Source organism: Corythoichthys intestinalis, chromosome 1, assembly GCF_030265065.1.
Source record: "Corythoichthys intestinalis isolate RoL2023-P3 chromosome 1, ASM3026506v1, whole genome shotgun sequence".
In the NCBI taxonomy this organism is placed as follows: domain Eukaryota; kingdom Metazoa; phylum Chordata; class Actinopteri; order Syngnathiformes; family Syngnathidae; genus Corythoichthys; species Corythoichthys intestinalis.
This window is the reverse complement of record NC_080395.1, coordinates 35,167,470-35,183,327: the sequence shown is the minus strand read 5'-3', so window position 1 is coordinate 35,183,327 and position 15,858 is coordinate 35,167,470. Positions and strand designations below refer to the sequence as shown.

General features: G+C 39.3%; 1 protein-coding gene across 4 annotated transcripts in view; it reads left to right on the top strand.

The window, feature by feature from the left end:
• kif26ba (kinesin family member 26Ba) overlaps positions 1-15,858 on the top strand; it is a 160,689-nt gene that overhangs the window by 86,253 nt on the left and 58,578 nt on the right. For all 4 annotated transcript variants that reach the window (XM_057851369.1, XM_057851370.1, XM_057851368.1 and 1 more), the window contains exon 5: positions 7,159-7,369. In XM_057851369.1, coding sequence (XP_057707352.1) covers positions 7,159-7,369 — 211 coding nt within the window. The remainder of the gene's footprint in view (positions 1-7,158; positions 7,370-15,858) is intronic.

Here is a 15,858-nt window from a genome sequence, read left to right as displayed (position 1 = left end):
TATTTTTACCTTAACCGGCAACTCGCAAAGCGTTTTTTTTTTTTTTTTTTTCTTTTGCCGTGAACTGCTCTGATTAGTCAATCGGTATATTATTTGCCTGGTGCGGATTGGTTATTTTGCCGTGACGTGTTGACGGCTAAATAAAGCTTGGAGGCGAATTACCGGTAACGGCAGAAATAATCACTTCGTATATACTACCAATTTTCTCAGTTCCACACAGTACATATTCCACGTAAATGAGAAAGGTCAACTTACTGGGTGACTTTATGAGGTAGTTGTAGATGTTTCCGAACTCCACAGCAGGCCATTCCTATGTTTATCCAGCTATCAGCTGCGACTTTGTATCGGCAGCTTTGTACGCCAATAAACGCAAATTTTAAATTGCATCGCCTCCTCGCGTCTGTCGGCAGTGACTCGTGATAATAGTAAGCCACGTTTAGGACGTTTTTTGGAAAAAAGATGCAAAACACACCTGAAATATATGAATTACAGACGTTTGTCTATGGAATGTTTAGCTGTGCGCATCCCCTTCACAAAATGGCGACACGTTGCTAAGCGAGGTGATCTCATCGTGACATCACGCCGACTTCCTCCATACGTCGGGGAAAAATAATTGCATCCACACCTGCATGTGTAGGGAAAAAAAAAAAAAAAACTTCCACAGCCAACCGCTTTCATTCATTTTTAAGTACATTCAAAACAATAAAATAATTGTCCAAAATACCCATTATTCAATAAGAAGCACAGCAAGAGTTTGTAAAAAAAAAACTGAAGCAAAAAAGCGCCTATTTAAATTCGCAAATCTTCACCTTCCCCGTTGTTTTTAAGAACCCTGGCTTAAATCTGCGTGCGCGTGTGGATGATAGGTCAAACCGTAGAAAAAAATATTTTTGCCAAATACCCTGCTACGTGTGGACATGGCCTCAGATGGAGAAAGGAGGAAGACAGAGTGACGGAACAGGTATAGAAACTTTAAAACGTGTGCTTATTTCCTTACCTATTTTTTACCTGTTTTAAATGTATCAGAGTTTATGTGATGTACGCACATGCCGTGACAAACGCCGCAATCATCACACAATGGCTACATTTGTAAACGGTGTCATTTTTGGGAGTTTAAACATTCTCAACCTTATCAGAGGTCTGGCAACGACAGATGCATAATTTTCATCATCACAGAATTGTTCACCATCAAAATGATTTGTGACACCTCAGAGGTTATGCATAGTAGTTTGTGGTTTAAACATGTGCTTCTCAGTTCTGAGGTTAAAGCTTCAATCTTTACAAGCAAACAGTGCAGTATTCTACTTCTTAAAATGAAATCAGCTGCAAAATGCTTGATAGCACGACAGTACAGTAGACGGATATGCTACTATACCACAGTATGTCATTTGTACAGTATGTTTGTTGTGCGCTGTAAGCTCCACTTTCCGAAATAGTTTTCAAAAAAACAATTCTTCGAATGGGCAAATTTCAATTTCTAATCCACGTTTCATTGCTCCTCTAGCACTGTCCATTATTTTTGCACTCTAGCCAACTGCCCTCCTCGCACTCATCTCAGTAACCCGCGGCACTTAATTGAAAGCCAATGGTGTGAGATATAGCTCTTTGACCGAGTGTACGTGAGGGCATGAGGTACTCTCTACCCTCGCGTGAATATATCTGAAGAATGACAAACCGCAGGATTTCGACATCTTAAGAGCTCAATTACTCTGTAATAATGGTAATATCTTGCCTTTTTGTGAGTTAATTCCCACTAAATCATAAATTACTTATTCATTTTCCCATTAAAAGGTCTCAATGGACTTTGTCGACTTCAGCATTTTTAATTATTAACCCTTTTTAGGGCACTCATTGAACTCATTGGCTGCCATTGATGGCGCTAGAAATCCAATCCAATTTGATTGGAAGAGGCTTGCAGCAAATGATAGCACGTGATGTTTCTGAAACATGACCATTCACAGCCAGTCCTCGAACTTATGTTGAGTTAAATGCCATCTTTAGGTCTAAAATCAACTTCAGAGGGTTATTGCGGGTTGTAACCACAGTGTATTCCTGGTTTTCTTCATTTTATTTATATTCATATTGTATTAATATACAATTTTATTTCTATGAAAAAATATATTTTCAAATAACAATACTAGGCAGTAAATAAAATCCCCACATGCCGAGTTGACATTTTGTGTTATATAGGTTGCACTTACATACGGAATCTTCATATTCTGACCGAAAAGTCTCAAAATATGTCCCTGCATATACACCATGTATTTTTTAACCCTTAGATGCACAAGTTACTAGACCCTACACTCTTCCATAAGTGAGTCAAAAATGACCCATATTAGAACCAATGTGTTTTTATGCCATTTTGGTGAAGAATAATCACTTGTATATTAATTAGTATGATATTTAGGGCCACACAAGAATGATTTAATGCTTGAAATATCTTAATGATTCAATTAACATAAAAAATAAAAAAAATAAAAAAAAACTGCAATCATCCTTCCTTGTATTTTATCATCAATGATGAAGAGCTCCCATGCATCTTTTTGGTGAGCCAGCGGTGCTAAGCCCTTGTGGAGGCACTGACCGATTTCTGAGGATATTGTGGCTCTGTGTTCTGCCCTGGGTGGGTAGTAATTCTCTCTAGTAAGCGCCCTACCAACTCATTCTGTTGGTCATGATTTGGACACTTTCTTCTTCAGAGGACACATAAGTGGAATCTTATGAGTCAGATTGATCCTGTTCAGTTGGATTTCCAGGTGGACAACTGCCACTGCCACCTGGACAATAGTCTGGGGTCCTCATCATCAGAAATTTCGGACACTTGAATCCAACCCCGTCAATGCCTCTAAATCATCCAACATCTGTAGGACCATTTCAGCTGTAACTCTAGCACAAATCCGATTTTTTCGTGTTTTTCCGACTCGACTGAACAGGAAAAGTCGCATAAAAGTGGACCATTTTCAAATTCGATCCAGGTCACTTTCGTATGTGGTTAAAATCCCATCTGGGCTACATTTTTTCCAGAATGTGGATGCGGTCCGAACTGTCAAGTCCCCCAAATTGGAATTCATGCAGCAATTCACATCAGCAAAGAGTGAGAGCGACAGGGTGCTATGGTAGCGGTGCAGCTGTGCATTAGCGTTAGCTTGAACGCGGCTTTTGGGGAAGGAGCGGGCTTGACAAGTCATAAAAAAATTAAATGGGTTGAGAATATCCTGACAATGCTCGGTTTTCTCTCTGCTCCAATGCTCTTGCGCATGCGGGCTAGTTTGCTCAGCGCATCTCGGACTGCGAATTAGAGCGCATGTGTGATACTTGAACAGGCTCAATGGACAAAAGCAGTCTGAAAAAAACACATATGACCAAAAAAAAAAAATAAAAAAAAAATTAAAAAAATAAAAAAAAAAAAAATCGAAATTGTGCATTAGGGCCAGCGGTATGAACCTAGCCTTAGTGTCACAACGGGGCACACACGGCTGAACTCAAATGCACGAGAAGAGAGGATTGCAATGTCCAAAAAGTGTTTAATTCACAAAAGGAAATGTAAAAACAGGATTCAAAGTACAACACAAAAAGGGCAAGGGCAAAAACTTATCTTTGAAGAACGATGGTGACGTAATGGCCTACTGATTTCCAAAACACTGAAAACGCACTGGCAAACTACAACAAACAGAAGGAGTATATAAGGACTAGGGCTAATGGCAAACAGGTGTAGGCACTCAGGTGATTAGGGAAGGAAATGCAAAGCTGACTCAAGTGAACACAAAAGAACCCACCAAAATAAAACAGGATGTGGCAGGACTAATTCAAGGCCGCAGACGGCGGCTTGTAACACTTAGTTAGCTTGCCAGTTGTGAAGTAGGTTAATTTGTTTATAAATAATAATAAAGAGTCATGAAAGTCACACACACAAAATACTAAATGGACATAATACTTACAGTACACGTATCAGCTCTTGCTGTGTAAAATAATCTTAAGGGATGTCACTTTTTACATGCCTAGTCTGTGTGGTCCAGGTTAAATTTATTCCTGACAGCCAAAGTTGATAAGAATGAAAGATTCCCATTGGATTCCATAGAAAATGCATGTGGGTCATTTTTGACCCACTTGTGGAAGCTTAGGGTAGTAATACAAAAATGACAATTTCTTCAAATGTATAAAAAGTTCATCAAAAATTTGAATGGCATTATATCAAAAACATGTTTTTTGAGGAGGACCTGGAATATGATTTGATAACACTTTTTCATTCCGAAGATTTCTCAAGAAAACAACCTCACCGGGTCATTTTTGACCCACTTATGGGTTAAACTACAAAAAAGTCATTTGACCTATAAAAGATTAAATTTAAGTAAAACTTGTATTGTCGTGAAATGTAATTATACAATAATATATAGAGAAAGTGTAGAAAAATATAGTCTTTAAAATTACTGAACCCCACGTTTCTCCTGGTGCTGCGTCACTAGTACGTAATGGCGATGTAGTGTAAAGCGCTTTGAGGGCCTTGAAAGGTGGAAAAGCGCGATAAAAGTATAACACCATTTACCATAAAATTAGGCCATGAATCAATTTTCTATAGACCTCATTCACGTGACGTCACAACATCACTCCCTGACTTGTGCCGCCGTATTGTCCGTCAGCTGATTGTGTTTACATGTTACCACTGCGTACATTCCTCCTATTACTGCGTTTTTCTGCTTGTCTAAGGAATCACCGCCTAGTAAACAAACCCATAAACCTTCCTGACAAACGTTAACATTGTTTAATCAAAATCGTGAAGACATGTGTGGCGGTTGGTTGCAGTAACAGGGAAGATAAACTGAGGGACTTGAAGTTCTATACAGAGAGACCCGAAGAGGAGCGCGAGATGAACTGCTGCAATTAGACGACAAAACTGGGCACCAAACGATCACCACAGACTATGTAGTAGTCATTTTATATCTGGTAAGATGCATTTAATATATATTTAGAGGGTTTTGGGCTGACAAATAACCACAATTAAGACCATTGCGAGGCTAATCGCCGACAATATACAGTTTCAGTTTCAAATTGAAGATGTTTATTTCTTCCCTTTCTTCCACCATCATTATTTTTGAATAATACAGTATTTAGCTGGGACCAAGTGAAAGAAGCTGGCCTCGTCTACGGATAGTCAGTTAACATCTTCACATTTACACAGGATATAGCCACATTTATATTATTATTCTAAATTTTATCTTTAATCTTATCTTAATCTTAAATCTTAAATATTTTGCAGGAAAAAAAGATGACAACCCACCGAGTCCAGACTATGTACCTTCAATATTTTCATTCATCAAATCCCCTGTCAAACAAGCAAGGAAAGAGATGGGAGAGACATAAGAGACATCATAGGCAAATTGTTTTTAGGCTCCTATACGTGCTTTAGGCCTAGTTAGCACATTTTGGGAATAGGATCGAACACACGACCTCACATTCAGCGGTATATATCAATAATTTATTTTTGGACATGGAAATCCACGTACTGAGATGTTAGCGAGAATAAAAGGTTTGAATTGAAAATTTCGTAACTCACCTTCCCGAGCACAAGATAGATTCCTGCCGAATTCTCGTGGACAAGGATCTGTTTTACCAACCAGCAACAAAGTATTTATAAGCCTCCAAGCTCTTAAAGTTTTTCAAACTTTCGTGAGAATAGGCTGAGTTCGTATGGACAAGATAGTTGTAGATATCCGGGTAGGAGATGTCAGGCAGAGACGGCGAAGACAGCGGGTTGAAAAACATCGATTTGGATCCATCAAATATGGATCTGGCGACTGGATCGACCGAAGCTTTTCCAAATAATGGCATTATGCAACTCATCCAATGAGTTTACAGCGTCTGAAAGCACCGGGGCTTCCATAATTTGCAAGTGAATCCACCTTTAGAAACTACGATCATTGACAATATGGACACACAATGACGGACAATATGGCGGCACAATAAAGCGATCACGTGATTGTGTGATGTAGGTGAATGGGGTCTATAGGACTTCTCAGCACTAGCCAGTTTTAAGTTTTAGTTGACATGTTTGTCGGGCGGGCAGGTAAGTGTGGACCAAAATGCAGGGAAATGGAGGCGAGACAGACAGGCGTTGCAAAAATCAAAGCCAACAAAAAACAAAGTACAAATCAAAGACTGCAGAAATCCCAAAAACACGGAGGCAAACAAAACTCACGAACAAAAGGATGGGTATCAAAAACCTACGTAGGCAACCATAACACGAGAGGACGAGGGCATAGGAAAACGAGGGACTCCAACACTGACATAAATATGAACACAATGTCGCAACAAAGACTGAACAAAAACAGGGCGCTTATATACACAGACAAGGGGTAATGAAACAATTAGGCATAGGTGGGTGACGCAAGAGGAAGCGAGTTGGTGGATACACAAGGAGCAGGCACAACAGGGGAAATCAATGGGTAATCACGGGGACAATTCCTAACATGAGTATAGACTAACGACATAAAAACATTCAGACCAATGGACAAGTTAATAGTTTTTAAAACATCTAACATGCATGTTTTGTGGAGTACCTGGAAAACACTAACGCCAGCACACAGACAAAAAGCAAACACAGGTAACAGGGAACTGTAGAACCCGTCCCTGAACCTCAGAACTGTCAGGTAGCCTGTGTACCCAATTCCACTTCTCTGCCTTGAAAACAAAAATAAAATGAAAGTTCAATTTTGACGATCATGCGTGATTGTGCTCTTCTCTGTTGGGGAGAAATGATCAAAAGATTCCATTTTGAGTGAAAAATGGCTTTAGATGAAGAGGAAGAAGGAGATATTCAGAAGTGGAAGTCAAAGGGAGAACAAAGGAGAGCGCCTGAGTTGGGAATAGCTACAGCAGAAATATAAATATCATTTTTAGTGGCTCCCTTTGAGCAGAACGCCACAGGGAATAGAGCAACAAGAAAGCAAATGAGCCACTCCCCATCCAGATGTTGCTACTTATGTAGACAACAGGGTGTGCGTGTGTTGTCATATTGTGCTCTGCAATTAGCATTTCTCAAACTTTAAGAATGTTGTTCTAGATCCTTGTTAGCAAGCTTTTTCAATTTTCTTCCGTCGAAACCACCGTTTATGTCTTCAATAAATTAATACCACTAATGTGTTTTTCATCTCTTTCCATCAGAGCTGCACAAAAACTCAATTTAACTTCCAAGAAGAAGAAGCTGAAAACCGCCACAACTGTTCCGCTGCCCGTGACATCATCTTTGCCGACATGCGAGAGCCAATTGTTCCCAACTAATTTCAGCTCCGCCCTCCTAACTGCCCCGCCCCCGGCGCCGCCGTGCCTTCTGCGTGCAGCCAATAAGATCAAAGACACACCTGGTCTAGGAAAGGTAAGAGATGGATTTATATATGGCAGAAAACACTCAGGTGACTTGAAGTTCCGCTCTGAGACCCCCAATTTGGCCAACTTTCAAAATTGTCCGATATGCAAGTGTGATACATCATTGGAAAGCCTAAAATCTCAATTTTCTGGGGGAAGAAAAATTTGAACAGGAGGGCATTTTTAAAAAAAACAACAAAAAAAAACAACAACGTTTTTTAAACAGCAAAACCCTGTCTGGAGGTGAGAGCAGAATTACAGACGCCATTACTTTAATGAGATATTATCGTGTACTTACCTTGTTTCGATCCAAAAACTTCATGTAGCATGTATCACTGAGTGTCAAGACACAGCTGTGAATGGCCACAGCTGGATCTTTTTTTTAGGATGGTCATGGACATGGTAATAAAAACAAGGGTCGCGATGCAGAAATCGCAGACATTAAGGAGTGGTTGAAATTTTTTTCATATATTTACTCTATTAAACTTTTTTATCAATTTTTTTTTTCTTTGGATCGATTATTTATCATCAAGCATATCGGAGAAAATGCGACAGTAACAAAAAATACAATTAAGCGATAGTTTTGAGGTAGATATCCGTGACTTTTTTACAGACGCCATGTTTTTCATTGTGACATAATTTTTTAAAGTTTAAAATATATGAGTGAATTTTTTAAAGTCTTTTTTTTTTTCAAACGAAAAATGAGACATCAATTCATGATTCTAAGCTAAAAACGACAACATTTTGAATATTAAATATCATTAATTACCTTCGTTTTATGGCTGGTTTTAAACAAAAGCGGCTGCGCAACATCTAAACGGGGGTTTTCAGGGTAAAACGGACAAATTAAAAATAGTTCGGGGGCTTAATGTGCCATGAATCTGCTATTGCAACATATAGACATATTGTTCTATCAAACAACAGTTGTTTTGGCTTAAAATACTGCAGTTTCTTTTAAAGAGGAGTGCAAGAGCAGAAACTGCTTTTTCAGTTGTCTGTGTTTTCTGCCATATGTGTGTGTGTGTGTATGTATGTACACACATACATGCAATTTTTTATACTCACACTTTATACTCATGTCCCGATTTGACATCTTTTTTTTTTGTTACAGTAAGTGTAGTTTCTTTTATTATTAAATTTAGTTTTAGAAAGGATAAGATCTTACATTACGGAAAATTTACTTCGGAATTTTTCTTAAACAAAATAACCTGGTGTCTGGTGAGTGTGAAATCATTCATATTTATTATTATTAGTATTATTATTATTTTGGCTTGACTTTGATGGCCTTTTTTTCTCTAACCCTTTCAAGCACAAATAGTGATAATTTTTTTCTTAAATGCTTTTATTACATTCATAACGACAGGCATTTCAAACTTGCGGCCCAATATTTTGAGGCACCCCATATCATTCGATCGCTTCCAGCTCCTCCCAGTTAAAATGCATTGGACATCTATTAGATTATATCTATTATAGGGTGTTTTCGTTATCAGTTCGCCTGTTTTACTACCATAACACATACTCTGTGACCCGGGCTGGCAGTGCATGAATTAATCTAATGCTAACTTTTGAATAGACCACTGTCCCTGAAAGTGTTAAATGAGGGATTATTCATCTCAAGTCAAGTTTATTTATATAGCCCTACACACCAACCGGCTTCACTGAGAATTAGTTGATGCTAAAATATTAAATAAATATTCATGAACTCTTGGTTCTTAAATTGGTCCAAAAATGAATCATTACTGTAGTTATATTTTTTGTTCAGAATCGGGAGTCGTCATAGTAATGCTTTGATTTTGAATAAGTGCAAACCAGCTTTAAATTTTTTCACAATTCTGAATATAAGTTGGTTGCTTTTCTCTGTCGTCACCTACACTACCAAAATATCTTAATTGTTACCACAGTGAAAAATGTCAAGCTGACAATTGTCATCTATCAACCTGGCCGGTGCCTGTTAAAACGTGTGTGGATGCTTTGTGGATGTGGTTGGAGGGGGCGTTCATGCAGCTGAAGTGGCTGCAATATTGATTGCCCATGTAATGAGTTTTTAGTGCCCTTCCCCCCTCCACAGTTTTTTTTTTGCCAACTGTCAATGCATCCGAATGTGTGACAGTGTGCCGGCTCGAGAAAATAAATTAGTGTGTTTGCTCAAATCAAAAAGATGTCACACGAATGATTTCTATTGTAATACAGAGACGTACAGCTGAAAGGAGTGAGACCTCTCTCATGCGTGTCCTAAAACAAAGATGGAAATAAAAAGGTGCCTGCATGTCAGAACCTCTAATCAGTAGCTTTAAAAAAACATTAAGTCATCTATTGTTTTAACACAAAAAGACATGCCTCCTCATTACAGCAACTGCATGGGTTAGTTTTAGCTCATTCACTCATTGGTGTGTAAAAAAAAAATCGGGCTTTTAAAATGGCATTTTGAAATGTCAGATGAAGAAATCCATTTTTCTGTGCAACCAATTAATTCTCACTTTTGAGTTTTTCCTCCATATGGAAGTGACAGATGTCTCCTCAGTATTAGTAACACAAATGCACGTACACAAAAGTCTGCCTGCCTTGTAGCATCTTCATTTAACCAAACTGGCTCTGCTTGTTGCTTCCTCTAGTTATCACAAAATACCCAATTTTCCCCTCACTTTTCCTCATTAGTTTTGTGGCTGAGTTTGAGCCTCTCCCAGATGACTTCGGCGTCTGCCAATTGTAGAATCCATATAGACATCTATTCAAACCCACATTCACAGTTAAGGACAGTCTGAAGTCAACTTTGGAATCATGTTCCAAAACTCATTCCCCATAATGTCCATTTTCAGCTCAGATACAGTACACACAGGTTAGAACATGAAAAGTTTTGGATAAAACCGTTGGGTGCTTGATACAGTATTTCCTGATACTGAAGATCACTAAATTCACTGACGGCACACGGCACACATACTGTACAGTCCCTGACAAAAGTCTTGTCGCTTATCCATTTCGTAGAAACAATTGCTAAAAACCTGACTTTTAACTATTCAGTTGGTTTAAAAAATGGCTCATATGAAAGCTAAGACCCTCCCAAATGATGTTAAATGTACAAAAAAATATTTGTTTCCCTGAAAAAAAAAAAAAACATCATTTAATGAAGACATAAAGGTCAAATTTTGGCAAGACAAAAGTTTTGTCACCTACAGAAAGTAGTGTGAAAATTGAACAAAAAATGTACTTCAAATACAAAAATATGTTACATTACGTGAATTAAGTAGTGGTGCAGTGAGATCCAAATTTAATATTTTGTATGACTTACAGTGTTGTCACGGATTGCTTAAAAAAGTAATTACTGATTACACTTCAAAAAAGTAATCTAGTTACTTTACTGATTACTTTATTATCAAAGTAACTAAGTTTCTTTAAAAGTAACTTATCAGTTACTTTTTACCATTTTTTTTCCCTTTTGCTGCCTCAACATAAAAATAACAGAAAAATGTCATCGCGTTTGAGTTTTTCACATAAGGCTTATTCTTTGAGTTAGCGGGGGTTTAATTAGTCGACCACCATTGACTCGCCCTTGCTTAGCCATTCCGGAGCCCTAAAACTAAGAACTAACTGATAAACTGCACAAAATTTGTTGAAATCAACTCCAACGACTAATTAAAACCCCGCTGACTCCAAGATAAAGCCTAATGTAAAAAATTCTGAACTTCCCCTTTGAAATAAAGACCTAGCCGTTAAAATGTTGTTTCCAAAAGTTGTAAAGCAATAAAACAAATAACAAAAATTAATGAAATGAACAAAAATCCTACAACGTAAAGTTTTCATAATGGGTCAAAATCATTTTTCGAACAGATCACGTGACTTGCACCTTGGAGACTATCCTTTGCTTTGCTTAGCCAAAACTACTCCAGAGGAGGCAAGATAGATATTTAGAATTTCTTTAAACCTAAGCTTTCAAACGCTGCCAACAACAACTTAAACAGTTGATTGAACTCGAACAGTGTCAAGATGTGTGTGTATATATATATATATATATATATATATACATACACAGTATTGGCCAAAAGTTTGGAGACACCTCAAAGGTGGATACTTTGAAGAATGTAGAAAACAAAACCTGTTTTCAGTTATTTCACTTTTTTTTGCCATTCCACATGTTCGTTCATATTTTTGACGTCTTCAGTGAGAATATACTGTATAATAGTAGTGAAAATATATAAAACGCAAAATTTGTGTCCAAACTTTTGACTTTCGTTTCAGTCTTCAACATGCTTCTCCCCCCAGTCCCACAAATGTAAAACTCCGCCTATGATTACAAACTAACTATAAAATGTATATAATGACACATATTATAAAGGCTGGTTACAAACTGTAGAAGAGCTGGCTGTCTCGTTACCTGTCGGCTTTTTTTTTCCCCGCGACGTGTTGTGCTGTAATTCCAAGTGCTTCCTTGTTGAATTGGATGTCGAGTATAGAGCGGTCGACAGTCTTTATGAGCCAGCGCAGAGTTTGCAACGCACGGAGATATTTTTGTCATCTTTACTGGACGGATATGTGAAGTAATGGCTGTATCTCCAGTGAGCAAATGCAGCAGTTTGTTGTATCTCTCCGGCTCCTTTACTGTTAGCATCCTGATAGCTAGCAGGCTATGTTGTTGACCGCAGTGGCAGACGGCGCGCGCACAGGCAGCATGGTATTACACGTGACCCGTTTTTCCCCCCCGATGAGAAAACGTGAGATGTGATGTCACTCCCAAACTCAAGCGCAGTATTTTCTTTTCAAATGCTCTACGTACATGACTACAATATTCTTCATTCTGCATACAGTATGAGGCAACAACAAAATAGTAACGCACAGGCACCGAGGAAACTAACTTTAATCAGATTACTGGCCTGGAAAAATGAACGCGTTAGATTGCTCGTTACTGAAAGAAAGTAATCAGATTACAGTAACACGTTACTGACAACACTGATGACTTCTATGGGCTTGAACGACTGCATCCATGCACTTCGGCAAGGATTCATACAGTTTATTGATGAAGCCATCAGAAACATCAAAGAAAGCAGTCTTGCACGCCTCCCAGAGTTCATCAACATTCTTGAGTTTCGTCTTCCATTGTTCCTCTTTCATCCTACCCCAGACATGCTCAATGATGTTCATGTCTGGTGACTGGGCTGGCCAGTCCTGGAGGATCTTGATCTCCTTTGCCTTGAGGAACTTTGAGGTAGAGATTAAAGTATGCGATGGAGCACCATCCTGCTGCAGAATTTGTCCCTTTTTATGGTTAGGAATGTAAGAGGCAGCTAAGATTTGTTGATATTTCAGACTATTTATGTTGCCTTCCACCCTGCAGATCTCTCGCACACCCCCATACTGGATATAACCCCAGACCATGATTTTGCCACCACCAAACTTCACTGTTTGAGTGAATTTCAGATTCATGCGGGCTCCAGTAGGTCTCCTGCAATATCTGCGGCGACTGTGGTGTAATTCAATGGAAGATTCATCTGAAAAATCCACCTTTTGCCACTTTCCGGCATCCATCCTTTTGACAGGCTGTGGGTCTTGGCAAATGCCACCCGTTTTAGGCAACATAAATAGTTATAAATGATAGTGAAACACAATATGTAGACTATTTATTTGTATGGTTTGACTGACTTCATACCCGGAAACTTCATTTTAGTTGTAAAAGACCATGTATATTGTATATCCTAATTTTTGGACTATGAGCCGCTACTTTTCCCCTTCATTTTGAATCATGCGCTTATAGTCCAGTGCGGCTCATTTGTTGATTTATTTGGTTTAATAGGTAATTTTGTCTGTAACTCCACTTATTTCCAGCTCGGATCTTTTACATCCATTCAAAAGTGAAATAATTTGCCGGATGACAATAATTACATACATCTGTTATAAGCATTCATTGATGCTTATCACAGTGTCATGTCATAATTATGACTGTCTTATGACAGTCTTATGACGCTGCTGACAAATAAAGTGTTACTAGTTAATAGCTTTCGGTGTAAATATCCCATAACACAGTGAGGACAGCTGCGGCTTATAGTCTGAAAATTACCCTAATTATAACATTGCAGTTTATGGCCATTACGTCGTTCAACCAAGACTTGACAGCCAAACTAGCTGCTGATCAATTATGAAAAGTAACTGGACGACACTCAGCTTGAAACGGCCTTAATATGCAGTTGGGTACGAACTGTAAACATTCCTATCAGTCGTCAAAGTCTTATTCGTGGTAATTTAGAAATTTCCTATATTAGAAGTCTGCTCTCGAAAGGACTTGACAGCTTAGATATGGGAAGGAAATTGCAGTGAAGCTATGCTGCAAGATTCCAACATAAACCAGTACTATACAAAATCAATTGGATTTCGCCAAGAGCTAATCAAATACACTCACACGCAGAAACATGGGGACGAAAATGACTGGGGTGACATTTCTCTGGGAAAAATGTCACTAGCAGTGGGGGTCGGCTTTCCCTGCTGCCATGGCATTTGCACACATGCAACCCCCAACCCTACACCTTGCATGGCCACATTTCATAGGATTACAATGTACAATGAAAAAAAAATCCAAGGAGCAACAAATCCCCTCGTGGAAGGCCAGAGAACCAACCATTCTATGTGACACGCTTAGTTTACAGGCCAATCTTAATATGGCAGAAAACAGATTGAGATGTCACATTTCAAGCTGGGGGAAATCAAGGTACACCGGTCACGTGTGTGTGATACAAGGCGCTCAAGCCTGATTCAGACCAGGAATGTCAAATTAATCAAAATCCCTTTGGAGGATGTTCCTGAGTGGCATTTGTGTCTCACCTTCCCTTATGATATTGTTTGGCTAAAGGTTGTAGGTGCCTCTTCAAGTCACGATAATGAAATCAAACAGCTGCCTGCGCATCAGCCAAGGAAATTGGATTATATAAAATGGACTCTTAGCAAAATGAGTCATGTTATGCAAACGCTTCCACCTACCTACCTACATATTCATTCATGCCTCCGGGGAGAGTCGGAATGGGGCCGTACAGTCCTGGGCGGCAGGCCCCACCATTCCCGCACCTCTTTTAATGCACCACATACATCATACTCCACAGGAGCTTGGGCGAGGGGCAGTGGACGGGCGGCTGGGTTGAACTTCGATGCAGCGTTCCCACTGCCCTAAGGGTTCTCCTATTTTAATGCATACACCGCACTACCCTGCTACACGATCCCATCACGGTGCTGGGTAATGGCTGCCAGTCAAGGACCTGGCGCATCCCTTCATCCAATCCCTGAAGGCCGGTTGATGGGGGCGCGGATGGTCCGGGCGACCACCCTGAATTCTGGGGGGATGACAGCGCCCCCTTGTTGGGCTGCGGGAGGAGGGATGGGCTGGACTGGCTCGCCCCCGCCTTCCCGATTGGCTGGGAAAGGCTGACCCTTTGTCTGTTGGGATTCACGCATGACTAGATGCAACTAGACACACTCAAGTAGATAAACTCGATGTCAGGATTGGCGATCAGACAGCATAGAATAGGATGCCAACATACTCACACTCACAAGGGATTCACACAAATACTGGGTTCTACACCTCACATGGCTGATTTGTGTACAAGCCACCCCTCCCAATCACTTAACTTTCAGACCACCCCCTTCTCTTTGTCCTTGGTCATCAGCCCCCCAGATGGTGTCCACCTAAAATACAACTAGCTAACGATAGCACCAACATATTCATAGTTAGTGTAGGCGTATAATGTATTTCTTGTTGTTATTTGTGCTTCTTGTCTCTGTGTCCTTTTCTTCTGTCACCGTATAAACCCTTCCCGTTCGCTGCTTTCTGCTAATAAATGAGGCACGTTGAAAAATCACAATAGGAGTACGTCATATTCCCATGTGATACATTAAAACTGGTCAGACAAATCGGACACTCAGATTTCCATTCTCTGTGTCCATTAGCTGACCAGGACAGGTTTAAAAACAAAACAAAAAAAAATTGGACTCTGAGCAAAATGAGTCATATTATGCAAACATGCTTGTGTCCACCGACCTACATAGAGTACCTACCAAAGCTATTGCCTATAAGCAATAGAGAAAATTAAAAGATTGATGGATGCAGTGATGTATTGTATGATATGAAAAGTTTTTTTGTTGTTGTTGTTTTTTTTTTTTTAATGTTTTTTTTTTATGCTGAGACACAAGATTATTAAAAGATTAGCATGAGTTTAGCTTTTACAATATGTCGTCAAACATTTCAAGACTTGTGATAATGTTCAGACTAGTCCTAATGCATGAATCATTAAAAAAAAAAAAAATCATATTGGATCTTTTTGTGTTGTTATTCAAATCGCAATGTCATTGTCTGCCAGGCTCTTTGGTCTCCCTTCCAGACCATCTCACGAGAAACACTTTTACCACTGTCAGGATACAACTGCAGTCTGGCCAGCTTCCAGTCAGAAAGGCAATGTCAAGATAGCACCGTAGTGGGATCTTCCAAGTTTCCTTTGAATTGTTTCTTCCCCTAAAATATATTAGCTG